The sequence below is a fragment of the Trichoplax adhaerens genome, genomic scaffold (genome assembly GCF_000150275.1).
Source record: "Trichoplax adhaerens TRIADscaffold_2 genomic scaffold, whole genome shotgun sequence".
Classification (NCBI taxonomy): Eukaryota; Metazoa; Placozoa; class Uniplacotomia; order Trichoplacea; family Trichoplacidae; genus Trichoplax; species Trichoplax adhaerens.
This window is the reverse complement of record NW_002060944.1, coordinates 498,576-512,523: the sequence shown is the minus strand read 5'-3', so window position 1 is coordinate 512,523 and position 13,948 is coordinate 498,576. Positions and strand designations below refer to the sequence as shown.

The 13,948-nt window shown below is 34.4% G+C and overlaps 3 protein-coding genes across 3 annotated transcripts; 2 read left to right on the top strand and 1 right to left on the bottom strand.

The window, feature by feature from the left end:
• Positions 1 to 356: 356 nt before the first annotated feature.
• On the top strand, positions 357 to 1,070 carry TRIADDRAFT_20579 (uncharacterized protein; the record flags this gene model as incomplete). The annotated part of the gene is made up of 1 exon (XM_002109697.1): positions 357 to 1,070. The coding sequence occupies one exon, from the start codon at positions 357 to 359 to the stop codon at positions 1,068 to 1,070; it is 714 nt and encodes a 237-aa protein (XP_002109733.1).
• A 1,426-nt stretch (positions 1,071 to 2,496) lies between these two features.
• TRIADDRAFT_52904 (uncharacterized protein) lies at positions 2,497 to 7,883 on the top strand (the record flags this gene model as incomplete). The annotated part of the gene is made up of 12 exons (XM_002109696.1): positions 2,497 to 2,526; positions 3,299 to 3,373; positions 3,843 to 3,887; positions 4,397 to 4,473; positions 5,026 to 5,097; positions 5,304 to 5,356; positions 5,565 to 5,653; positions 5,774 to 5,990; positions 6,078 to 6,256; positions 6,348 to 6,542; positions 7,457 to 7,539; positions 7,664 to 7,883. 12 exons carry the CDS (start codon positions 2,497 to 2,499, stop codon positions 7,881 to 7,883), a joined length of 1,335 nt encoding a protein of 444 aa, XP_002109732.1.
• A 1,396-nt stretch (positions 7,884 to 9,279) lies between these two features.
• Positions 9,280 to 10,065, bottom strand: TRIADDRAFT_21429 (uncharacterized protein; the record flags this gene model as incomplete). The annotated part of the gene is made up of 1 exon (XM_002109124.1): positions 9,280 to 10,065. The coding sequence occupies one exon, from the start codon at positions 10,063 to 10,065 to the stop codon at positions 9,280 to 9,282; it is 786 nt and encodes a 261-aa protein (XP_002109160.1).
• Between the last annotated feature and the right edge of the window lie 3,883 nt (positions 10,066 to 13,948).

Genomic DNA, 13,948 nt, shown 5'->3' with positions numbered 1-13,948 from the left:
TCGATTCCTGTTCATTTCTACTTGATCGGTCCCCTGTTCAGTTCTACTTCATCGGTTCCCTGTTCAATTTCTACTTCATCGGTTCCATGTTCAAGTTCTACTTGATCGATTCCCGGTTCAATTTCTACTTGATCGGTCCCCTGTTCAAGTTCTACTTCATCGGTTCCCTGTTCAATTTCTACTTGATCGGTTCCATGTTCAAGTTCTACTTGATCGATTCCCTGTTCAATTTCTACTTGATCGGTCCCCTGTTCAAGTTCTACTTCATCGGTTCCCTGTTCAATTTCTACTTGATCGGTTCCATGTTCAAGTTCTACTTGATCGATTCCCTGTTCAATTTCTACTTGATCGGTTCCATGTTCAAGTTCTACTTGATCGATTCCCTGTTCAATTTCTACTTCATCGGTTCCATGTTCAAGTTCTACTTGATCGATTCCCTGTTCAATTTCTACTTGATCGGTCCCCTGTTCAAGTTCTACTTCATCGGTTCCCTGTTCAATTTCTACTTCATCGGTCCCCTGTTCAAGTTCTACTTCATCGGTTCCCTGTTCAATTTCTACTTCATCGGTTCCATGTTCAAGTTCTACTTGATCGATTCCCTGTTCAATTTCTACTTGATCGGTCCCCTGTTCAAGTTCTACTTCATCGGTTCCCTGTTCAATTTCTACTTGATCGGTTCCATGTTCAAGTTCTACTTGATCGATTCCCTGTTCAATTTCTACTTGATCGGTCCCCTGTTCAAGTTCTACTTCATCGGTTCCCTGTTCAATTTCTACTTCATCGGTTCCATGTTCAAGTTCTACTTGATCGATTCCCTGTTCAATTTCTACTTGATCGGTTCCATGTTCAAGTTCTACTTGATCGATTCCCTGTTCAATTTCTACTTGATCGGTCCCCTGTTCAAGTTCTACTTCATCGGTTCCCTGTTCAATTTCTACTTCATCGCTTCCCTGTTCAATTTCTACTTGATCGATTCCCTGTTCAATTTCTACTTGATCGGTTCCCTGTTCAACTTCTACTTCATCGGTTCCATTTTCAGTTTATATTTCATCGGTTACAACGATGAGTAATGCAACTCATTGCGTTCTTGACTTCATCTCATAACTTGTTGTTGTAGTAGCAATCTTACGAGCAAACAAATCTTGATGAATACTGTAGGAAAGCATTGGGTTGTAGACCCAAGGATAGCGTAATTCAATTTCCCCTGTCGGTGCCTGTCGTTGAGAGATTGCTGATTGGCACTTTGGTGACAAATTGTTTCTATTCGATCCTTCATGGTAAAGTACGCCAATCAATCTTGCTCTGGACTTGATGAGACAGTCTAGACTTGATCCCATGCGTTGTCATTGGAGTAGCAATCTTATGGAAATGAGACAAATCCTATCCATGGCCGTTGTCCATATTTCCGGGATGCCATTCACTTTTCCCCCGATGCATGGCCATCGTTGAAACATATTGATCTCCCTTTCCATTTCATCGTCAACGATGTTGTTAAAGCAATGCAGCTTGATCGCTTTTGTTGTCGTTGTAGTAGCAATCTTTTTACGGTAATAAGTTTGGATTAAGAATAAAGCGATTCGTTGTTGACCCAATAGCATCATCATTCAACTTCCCTGATCGATGCCTACCGTTGAGACATGGTTGATCCCCTTTTCCATTTGATCGTTCAAAGTAAAGTCCAGTAAGGCAATCAATCTCGCCCATGGCTTGATTAGACAGTCTAGACTTGATCCTATTCGTTGTCGTTGGAGTAGCAATTCTATGGGAATAAGACGAATCTAAGCAGTCCGTTGCTCATTATCGACCCTAGGATCAAATTCAATTTACTGTCGTAGGAAAATTTGACGAATCTCATTAAATATCCAGGCATGCCGGTTGTCCACCAAATGAAAAATATTCACTTCCCTAATGGGTATCCATTGTTCATGCATTCCCATCGCACTTTCCTTTACAAATTAGTTCCATTCCATCATAGAGAACAAGCTACTATAAGGCAAACATTTCTCTCCTTTGCCTACTTGTATACTTTAGTACATGCATCCTTTCCCATTGTCGTTGCTATCGTGTGAAAAAGCAGACAAACCTAGTCAAGGTTATCCCATACCCTTAACCGACCATAGGATAAAATTCAATCTGTTCAGATCCATTGGAGATACTGATACATCTTTTTTTTAGCTACCCCGTCCATCAATGATTTTAATCAAATCATCCAAGGCAACATATCTTACTGCAACACTTTTTACACTTGGCTATCGAATGAATAGAGAAAGCAGGCGTCCTTTCAAACACCTATTTAATAGTGGTAGCCGACCGATATGCATTTGGATTCGAATTTTATCATTCAATTGTTTAAAAGTTACATTATGGAAAGTAACGTATGATAAAGCAATAGAAGCTACAACTGGTTCAAAAATAGAGAGTATATTGTCGATGGATGATAGGAAATGAAGCCTTGATTGAAAGTAATATCCATCTTGATTAGAATTTTCCTATCCAATGGTTCAGTTTGATCGTAGTGAACCTAAGGTAATGGGGGTTAATACTCTATCTTACGTAGACTTTGGCAAATACAAATCGTAATTTCAAAATGGATCAGAATATCGTGACTTGATAATCCAATAAAATGAAGCCCTCTCCATTTCTTGTCATCAACCCTGACTAGTCATCACGCACCTACTCATACTCAATTCGTTTATTAGTCATAAATCTTGATCCCTTGTTTTACCTTAACGTATGAATAAGGTTGGCATCATTTCAACGTATTCTTATGGCATCTTGGCAATCATCTCGGTTGTAGAATATTGTTCATACTTAAAACCTATTAAGCGAGACCTTTTCTCTTCCCCTTTAGTCATGGCTGACGATATGGCTATGATCGATTGGAAATTCGACGTAGACAGTAGCCAAGAGTAAACGTATAGAATGAAAAATTACCCTTCTAGACACCATCAAGCATAGTAATTGTTCATATGCTAATCGAGAAAGGATTGCATCGTGTCTTGCTGTTGCAAGAAAATGAAACTATTCGGATGGTTATAAATCAAACTCATTCATTATTAAATTGTCATCAACCTTACTGTGTTATATTAACTATAAGAAACCATAATCAAGGCTAATAATGGGTGCCACCGTTGGAACAATAGTTTCAGTTTTATCCCTCAACATTGTCTCCTGTATTTCTCTACTAAAGGAAAGGATAGAATCGTCAGAACATGGTGAATAAACTTTCCCACTCTATTGAACCGTATTGAATAGCCTATGAAGAATATTATTTTTACCTTTTACAATCGAAATTAAGGAAGAAGCATGTTTTAGTTTAGGATTGAAGAATGATACTATAACATCCTCGTCTGAGACAATTGGAAATATCCAGGTTATGTGTCATGATGATGTTGTAGTACATAATAATAAATTGGCGATGAGGAATTTCATTAATTGATGGTGATAGGTACCAAAGATGTTCACTCATTCTTTTTGTAACCTTTCCTTTATTAGGGTTCGATCGAGTTAGATCGATAGTGTACTGTGTTAATAAAGTATTTAAATAGGCATTGGGCGAGAGTTTTTAACTTGAGTAATACTGTAGCACCGTGATCAACAAATGAAGGATGCTATTTCATACAGTGATGGTAGAAAGTCGTCAGATTGAATACACAAATTAGTCAGTGATGCTAGACTTTACAAACTATCTCATTCAATCATACACCTTGACCAAAGACACACCGAAAAAAATTAGCCTGACTACTCAACCGGACACTCTTTCCTTCTCCTATCTTGATTTATTCTTGGTATGACGTAGTGGAAGAATCATAATTGATATAATATTTATAATTTCTATAGAGCCGACACAAATTTATCGCTTCCTAAAGGCTAGAAACGATGTCTTGGTAAGATTATTTGCTGTAAAAGTACAATAATATGTAAATAGTTGTCTCTTCACTATAATCAATGGTGATATAATAAATCAGTTTATTAAACTACATTCTTCATCGAAAGTCAATATGATGTATCGATATGCAAGTCCTTTGGCAATTATACAACTGTAAATAGCTGTATCTTCATTATAACCAATGGTGATATCATAAATCAGTATATTAAACTACATTCTTCATTGAAAGTCAATATAATGTTTCGATATGCAAGTCCTCCTTTGGCAATTATATAACTGTAAATAGCTGTATCTTCACTATAACCAATGATGATGTAATAAATCAGTTTATGTAACTACATTCTTCATTAAAAGTCAAATATGATATATCGATCCATCGATATGCAAGTCCTATGGCAATTATACAGTTTATTGAGTGCATTGTAATAAGGATATTTGAAAGCTAGTAAAATGTTTACAATCGTTTGATAATTTATTAATCAACTGTTGTCAATACTTTGCATGCAGCCGGTCTTTTTACATCGTAACCTTGCCTATATGAAATATCGACGTCGAAATTGGCGAAAGACAAAACGCCAGCCAAGGTAAATAATAGTATAGAATTGGTGATGAGTTACGACATACGTATAGGCCATGCTTATTTCCAGTAAATTAGTAACATGATATCTTTAGGTTACTGTAATTAAACATTTAGTCCTAGCCATTTCAAGTAATGGAAAAGGTTTCCTTCCTTTGTAATCTTGTTTTAAAATGTAATTAAAATTCACTCCACCGGACGCTATTTATGTTTTTACAGTGTCATCGGATTAATCTTACTTCAAGTTAGAATTATTTCTGATTAGTATAGACAAAATACATTCTTTCTTTTTAGTAATGTTCACCTATTCGATTAAGATACGGTAATATATTCAATTTTGAACAGTTAATACGTAGCCAGATATGACGATAACAACTGTTGACATAGCTATGAGTTACAGTAGCTAAATGCAGTAATTTAATGTTATACCCAGTTTTTGCAATAAATGAATTAACGTACTCGTTATTGTACAGTCTGTAATGTCGCTACTTTATCCAAAGCATTCATTGGATTGCAATTATGCTTGAATTTTTCTTGATTGGATATTCATATTGAATAGGTCTGAATATAAGGTTGATTCTATCCTTGATAAAGTGATGTTAAAATCGAATCGCTTGAAAGTAGATGATCAGTAAGTCTTAAAAAGTAGTATTTGGATAATCTTTGGAATAAAAGTCAATGGATTTATTTACATTGACTTGGATTGAATGATAGTTGACCTCTTGTATTTTCTAATTTAGATAGTTTGGACTATAAAGTTTTATTTTTTTATATATATTTTACGCTTATATTGCTTTCATGCTTTTATTTATACTTGCATTTATATTTCCTATTCAGGAATAACACTAACCAGTTGAAATTGGCATTTGTTGGATTATTTAATGGCATAGGTAATTATGAAGCTCTATAGATGCATTTATAGCCATTAATTTAATAAAGGCAAGATTGGCTAATAATTACAGCACTTGATACTCAGTCACTGGCCAAAAATGTCACTGCAAATTCTTTACAACTTACGCTTTTATACACCGTATCAATAAACGAAAATGTCAATTTGTTACGACTTGATCTAACGTTGTAATATTCCTTCGTTTTTAGCACATGGTAATAATGGTCAGAAATTTATTACCGCTCGTTCTGCACGTATCGAAATTTATCTTATTAAAATCTTTCATCGTGAACGAAAGGTATGCTATGGGAGCATGGGATAAACGTCCTAGCAATTTTAAGATTCATCAGTATTGTCTAGTAGCCCTTAGATTAGTCGATACTGAATTAAATTGCTATCTACTTTTTTGGTATTGTAGGATACTAGTACTCCTATTGTTAAACAACGGTTAACGAAAATGACGATCCCGTGCAATCCGAAGCCACTATCTACTGAATTTGGAATGTTAACTATACCTTGTAACGACTTTTTGCAAAACAATGGCCATTCGTTAAAAAATTGTACTTTGAGGGTACAAGCAACTGTTTCTACAGATAAAAATTTACGTGTATCAGGCAAAATGACTAAAGATTCAAGTAATGGGAGCATAGTAATAGGATGGTGTGATCAGTGTCCTTCTTTACTTTTAGTATGTTAAAAAATTGTTTAAATTTCCTTCGTAGCAGAATCATCGAATGGGAGATATTACATTGCTGAAGTGATCATTTTCGACGATAAGAAACGATGCCATCTGTTAGATGGGATCTATGAGCTATCTTTAAGGGAGACCAAGAACCATTCAACTGATGATGGTAATACGTTTAGTGAGGATTTCTCTTGGGAAGGAGTGAAAGATTCCAAGGTAGAATATAATTAAATTATATTATTATAATTTATTTAAATCATATCATAAAATGGTAAGTAACTTTTGAGCTTGGTTTAATTGCATGTAGGGTTGCGGACCTATCCTTGCTTTCGAAGAGACACCTAAATTAAAACTTCGTGTCACATGGGATGGTGATAATGATCCTAATTTCTATTATCCAATACGCGATAATATGGATTGGCGTAAATTTGGTAAAAGTATGCCACAGCAAAAAAATCCTACTAGCCCCGATGGCAAAAGACAACTAGCTAAAAGAGAAAAAGTATATTTTCAATTTGTATATAGCAATTATAAAAAGCAGCAAACTGAATCCCGTAATGACTACTATTGTCCATGGTGTCAAGTGGATTGTGTTATTCTTTACTGTCTTTTAAAACATTTGAGGCTTTGTCATGCTCGATTTTCATTCATTTACATGGTAAGTGGAATACTGACTGATTCAGTGGTAATTAAATATCTGACAATGACTTATTGTATTTATCAGATCTTAGAATGATAGTCATAGTAATCGTATTTGAATCGTTTAAAACTGCCTTTTTTCCCATTTCTAACGAATATACCTATAGCGCTTGAAGAAAGGTGCCTTGATAGACGTCAGTATTAATGAAAACTACCACTTGGCAACAAATAATGGAATTGGATATGCGTTTTATAGAAATGGTCCTACATATCAGTTGTCTGCAAGCGAATTGATTACTTATAAGTAGGCTTATGGATTTAATTTTAAATTTATTCTTCATTGTTTACGTAATCTATCGATAACGAAAATAACGTCTCCTTAACTATGTGCGCTGTCTTGAAAATGGTTGGAAAGACCTTGCAATCCCTTACCTGATTTAACAGAATTTTTAGAACCCGACGAGTCATATATTAATACCTTTGGCAGAAATTTAGATAGGTACTTTGATCTACTCTTTATCAATACTCTAAAGTGTAAAATTTTTTTTATGACCGTGTAATTATGTTGAAAATTATTAGATCTTACTATCATTCGCATTCTGGCCAATGCATGCATGAGAGAGAATTGGATGAAGACAGTGAAGATGAATTGTATCCTAATTGGCATAGACACAAATCCGAAAGTGTATGCTTGCAAAATACGACAAATACTGTGCTAATTGATATGTGATTAATTGTACAATAAAGAAGTTAATAGATGTTCATTTTTCCGCTTAGATGATTGATGAATTTACAGACGTCAATCAAGGTGAGAAAGAACTAATGAAGCTATGGAATGGACATATTATGAGCAATAACAGGTATTTTGCGAAGACAAGGATGTCTAGAATTTTAATTGATCTTCTTTCTTAGATTAGCCGTAAAACTTGTAGTTTAGATACAATATACACCTATGTTACAAATTAAGACGTTTTTGTCGCACAGATATATTGCAGATGGTCAAGTGGCAAATGCTTGCGAAACTTTTGCACAAGAGTATGCTACAGTGATGATAAAGAAAGGTTTACAAAGAAACTTCTTACAGCACTTAGTTAATCTGTATGACTACACTTTAATTAGTGCAAGTTGTATTGAAATATCTATGGCTACATTAACGAAATGGAATGACAGTACTGCTTCTAGCAATGGTACATCTTGTGAATAAAGCCTGAAAATGGTGGATGAGATAAGCCGTGATACAAACTTTTATTCTCTTTTAAACCTATAATATTGATGTGATCTTAAAAATGGTAAATTCTTATGCAACTGTTGTAGGACGAAGTCATTCTATGAACAGATTTTAAATCTTAGATTTTAGAATTTGTATTATACGTATACTATTAAATTAAGACTGGTAATTATGATAAATAATTAATTAATAACTGAAGAAATATGTTTTACTCCTTTCTGTCAAGGAAATTTGAAGTCATGACGTACTATACTGTATATAATGCAATTTATAGTCTTTTTCCTTTTGTTACGAAATTGGCAACATCATACTGTTACCAGAGCTATAATTTGCAGTCGCTTCTGATTGCATTGCTATTTTAACCGTATATTTTAGGGTAAGGTTCGTGCAGATTTGGGCATAAATGTACAGTTAATATTAATTATTTACGATGCTCAGTATGATTTATCAAAGCGGACTTACAACATTTCTTGCAATGATCACTTCATTATATCAATATTATGAACGACGTCAAGGACTATATTGTAGAATACCATTGCATTGTAATTACTAACATTTCGCTCTTTTTGAATTTATGGCGATTCTCCTGTAATGTTAATAAATGTATTTCGAATTTTACCTGCACTGTAGTGAAATCATTGTCTGGTTAGCTTTATCTCATGATAGGAATGATTCGATATATTGGTATCGAATTACTTTAAAAATAAATCCTCAGAATCCGATAGGAGAAAATTAGTTAGCTTGTGTCATTCATGGAATACATTACTAAACAATTTATTTACGAGATAGATTGCAAGAACAACAAATAATTGAATTAATGATGGAGGCGATGTCTAGAATCTTTTGTACATTACTTAGTAAATATCATAAGTTAATTGATTGTAATCAAATCTACAACAAGTACGCAAGATATAAGACATTGCGAGTGGATAATCCTGTAAATTGTTAAATTTGCAGTCAAAATTTCCTGGTCGTAATGATCACTTTTTATAATGTTGAATATCACTTCTATGCTATACAGTATTAATCCTAGTAATGGAGGTGCGAAACCCAACGTAAAGGTGGTGATGGATTGATTATACCACGGAACACCTGACAGTAAGAAATAACGTTTTATGTAGGCATTTACTCAATCGTAGTAAGTTAGAAGTTTAGCTGATACAATAATGGATAGAGGATGTTGCTAAAAAACACCATTAGTAATTGTATCCATTCATTGATTCTAGCATGATATCAGTAATAGATGCTGTTTAACAAGAACTTCTATGATACGTTGATGAGAGTTTTACTATTAGATCGGTTGACATTATCATTTAAACTACTAAATATTATTTTAGTCATTTTTTTACTGGAATACCGTCCTGCTGCAAGACTATTCCAGGCCAGCAGTCAATTTCCATAACTCTAATTGCTTTACGCGTTCATATTGAAAGTATTGTGGGAAACTGATATCAATTCGTTGAGCAGTAAGCTTGCAGTCATTCTTTACTATCAGCTCATCCAAGCTGCTGAGGAAATGATTATAAGCTGGTGCAGTTTCCTCTAAATCTATTAAAGTAAAATTAATTCTTTTTTCCATAGCTACATAAACAGTTTTTCTACTATTTTTCGGATTCCTTAGCGTTAGTATATCTTTGATTAATGTTAATAATGCACTTGTTTGGTTATCATCATAAATAACATCGCACGCGATTATCGTATCGACACAATCATACAATTCGAGAAGATCATCCTTTAGCCATGAAAATTGACCGTTTATTGTACTGGCTGCGCTATTAGAATCTAGTTTCGGTATACCATCTAGCCAATTTAATTCTCGAACTCGAATGATATCATAAATTGATCTATTGGTCAGTAAATGTTCATTGTAGTTAAGATTGAGGTAGCAATTTTTTAGAATATCGTCACCAATATCAGTTGCATAAACGCGTTTTGCATAGGGCGCTACTATTAGACTCGCTAGGCCAACACCTGCTCCTAATTCTAAACAATAACATTCTCGAAATAGCTGAACATGATGAAGTATAAAATCACACATTAGCAGAGCTCCTCTCCAAACTTGTAAACCCACTTGCTGTAAAGGTGTGGCCATGCAGTGTCGTATGAGCACCGATCTTGCAAAGCTCTCCTTGTTTATTTTTCTGCGCTGCAACTGCATATCTCCATCGCTATCGAATCTCATGTCTGATCGATCATCATCATCCTCCTCTTCTTGCTCGCTTCTAGTCCGATAAGCGAATCGAGTTATCTTTTCATCATAAGGACATTGTCTTGCAGACTGATGAGGTTGCAGAGCTTGAGTTTGGTTGTAGCTGGATAAATAGACATCGGATAATATCAAATCTTCAGGTTGTGCCATAGAAATCATCCAACTAGCCTAGGATAAGTCGTCCGTACTCACTACTTTGAATAATACGTTGGATCGTTGGATTCCATTTAGGAATACTAACTAGTTCAACTCTAATACTGAAACAAGATTATTTATGGACGAGTTTTGCTTTAGCTGAGCTGAAACATGGACTTGCTGTTGCAAGTGTGCTTACAACATTGGCGATAATACCAGACTCCGGGAATATGTAATCCGATTATTAGCTAGACTACAGACGACAGCAGTGTTTCTAATACCGGATGAGACTTCATTTAGCTTAGTTTGTCAATAACTAACAGCAATAATCATAACTACAAATATGGAGTAGTCCATTGGCAAAGCAGGTTGCAGTCTCTGACAGCGTCGATCAACAGAATTGAACTTTATACTGTACTTCACAGTGTACAGTACGAGATTAATTTGATACAGTTGTAGTCGACTCTGTCAGTTTTTACAGTATGAAGTTCACTATACACTGTAATCATAGCAGAGGCTCCAAGGGGCAAATAAGAGAAAACGATGATGGCCGCCATCATCTTAACTTGCTACCAGGCAGTTGGATATTGATCGATCTCGTAGCAAGACAATATTAAAGCACCAAGTAATCATAAGTAGATTAACTGAGCAATAGTCAGCTACTCATTAGTATCAATAGAACGTTCTAACTAATCATGTAGATCCTATATAAATATACATACTACAGTGTACTGTATGATAGGAGTACAAGTATTAGGCAAAGCATACAATTCACTACGTGCTTGACTGATATCAAATCGTCATCAATGTTGATGCTCTCCATTGGATCTGGAACTTTAGCGAATTCCCAGTGAATTTGCTGGCTGTATAGTGTACAAGGAAATCAATTTAGTCTACATTTGTGCCATTGACATGTGGTATATTTGATACCAAATCATCATCAATGTTGGTGCTCTCAATTGGATCTAAAACTTGAGCTAATTCCCAGTCAATCTGTTAACAGGCTGTGTAGTGTACAATAGACCATACGTGAATAGCAAAAATTATTTGAATTACTGCTTACCCCCTCTCAACTATGGTCTAGTGTATAAGGAAATCAATTTAGACTCTACATTTGTGCCATTGACATGTGGTATATTTGATACCAAATCATCATCAATGTTGGTGCTCTCAATTGGATCTAGAACTTCAGCTAATTCCCTGTCAATCTGTTGGCTGCATAGTGTATAAGGAAATTAATTTAGTCTACATTTGTACTTATGTAGGATTATGGATGCAATCATAGTCTATTCTAGCTTGGAGCCCTCCTAAGGTAATTTGTCCATATCATTTTAATGAAGTCGAGCACTTTATTGAAGCAGCGATTGCAACAAAATGAAATCCCCTTTCAATTATAATTATCCACAAGCTTACAATACTATCTCGTATTTATCGAATCATGATTCTAATATACATTCAAGTGTTCAACATACAAATGCTTTATCTATATCAATCGCGGCATACATTTTGTACTGATGGGGATAGCATAGCAGAGTAATCAGTTATGGTAGCTAACGATGCGCTTATCGCTTTACTTAAACGAATAATCTTCAAGCAAACAATATTAAAAGATTTTACCATCGCTTTATTTATTTTTATATCAAGTGGTTTAAAGCCGTTCAAGTCGTATACGTAGATTAGTGTAAATATATAGCGGTAATTCTAATCAAGAAAGATTGAAACTATTCTCGTGTGCAAACTGTATCTCAAAATGGCGCAACCTTAACATACGTCGATTTCAGCAGTTCATCGAAATCTGCCATAGAATGTATGTCAAAATCGAAAGTTTCAAAATTGAAATCAAGGAAGAAATAATGATTAAGATTAAGAAATGATGATTATATTATTAATTAAAATTGTGATTAAGAAATAATATTGTTACACACGTAGTTAAAGCTAAATCTCTGTACAATAACGCCATGTAATAAATACAGAAGCTATTCTATTTTCAGTAGCAGTAGCAGCAGAATTTACATCATGGCAAAATTGGTAGGAAAATGAATCTGCAAAGGGCTATATCATAGGCATTCTTTCAACGTATTAAAGTTAGCATTTCTAGTCCCACAATAATCACTGACAATGATGTTTATTCTGGTCAGTATTCTAGAATCGAAATACAATCATATACTTCCAAAATAGTAATACCAAATAGTCTGTATGTCATTATGTGCCAGAGATGCTCTCAGCAATTAACATCAAACATCTACTAGAGTTCAATTTAACTATGAAATCAGCGTTAGTGAAATAATATTATAGCTCTAGAATCATTTGATAGGCATTGGAAGTAATCGTAGAAAATTGATAGCTCATGAACTAAAAGTACCCAAGTAATGGGTAAATTTTGTGCCATATAAATGGATGTTGGGATCGAGGGCTTGATGTATCCGCTATAGCGTAATTTGTCATCATTTAGAGAATTACTTCAAGGCTATAGAGAAAATGGACGTTTTATTGTAGATTATAATCATAATTTGCTCCCGATGTCGTATTTACTAAAGGGTAACAAGTAAGCTGTCGCAAAGTACCGTGTTAAGATTACAAGCATTGCAACTAATGCAACTTAATCTGAGTCAGAAATCGCTAGTATTTACTGTGATAGAGATAGAACTAATACAGAAAACAAGATTATACGAATAAAATTAGATACAACATAAGCCATCATATATTATGTAATAGCAATGATTCATTGCAAATAGTCAAGACTGTAAGGTACTGTTAATAACTAAACATGATATTCTATATTAGTATAGTTTTCATAGCATTACGTACGCGCGCGTAACTAGGATTGTGTTGTAGATGTTGCTACTATGACATTTTAAATATTTTTAATAGATAACTGCATAGTTTTATATTATTATGAATCACTTATTCATCTATGTACTGATAACTAATGTTTTATTTAGGTTTGCCACAAATTGAACCACTTTTGAACAAACTTTGGGTTCAGTTTTATCCAAAGAGAGACCAGTGGCTCTGTTCTTCTTGATGCTAGAAGATTTTCATGGAGGACTAATCTGATAGCAGATACAGTATGTTGCAGTTTTCTATTGTAATTTTAATATTTTCGCCGTCGTAAACGTCGATTTATAACACACCTAGATACTGAAAATTCAACTTCAAATGCCTACATTCAAGATAAACTACAAGCATAATATTGAACAGACTAAATACAGTAAATTGCTATTTTGATGTAAGAGGAAAATGATCTATTGAAACAGGCATATGTTTATAACATGTAGAATTATATTTAAGAAAAGTTAGAAACGGTGTAAAACTACGTCCATAAGCGCAACTTAAAGAGTTCGATACTGTTGTTGCTCTCGTACTAAATAGCGCCAACGATATTGCCTAAACATCAGACTTAAAAAGGCCAAAATGACTAATACACCAGCTGAGGCACCACCATATACCCAACCAGAAGTTGTAGGCGATGGTGCGAAAGTCGGAATAATAATTGTTGGAATAAAGAATGTTGGAAATTGGAATCCGGTTGGTGATGAGCTGGGAGCTGTGATGTGAAACAAACATAGAGTGAAATTATTCAGGAATTATTATAATATTTATCAATATTCATATCGTAGAAAACATTGAATATAACGAATAACACCATAAATAAAGTTGTTAATATACCACACGAACATAAAATTATGGTATCAAG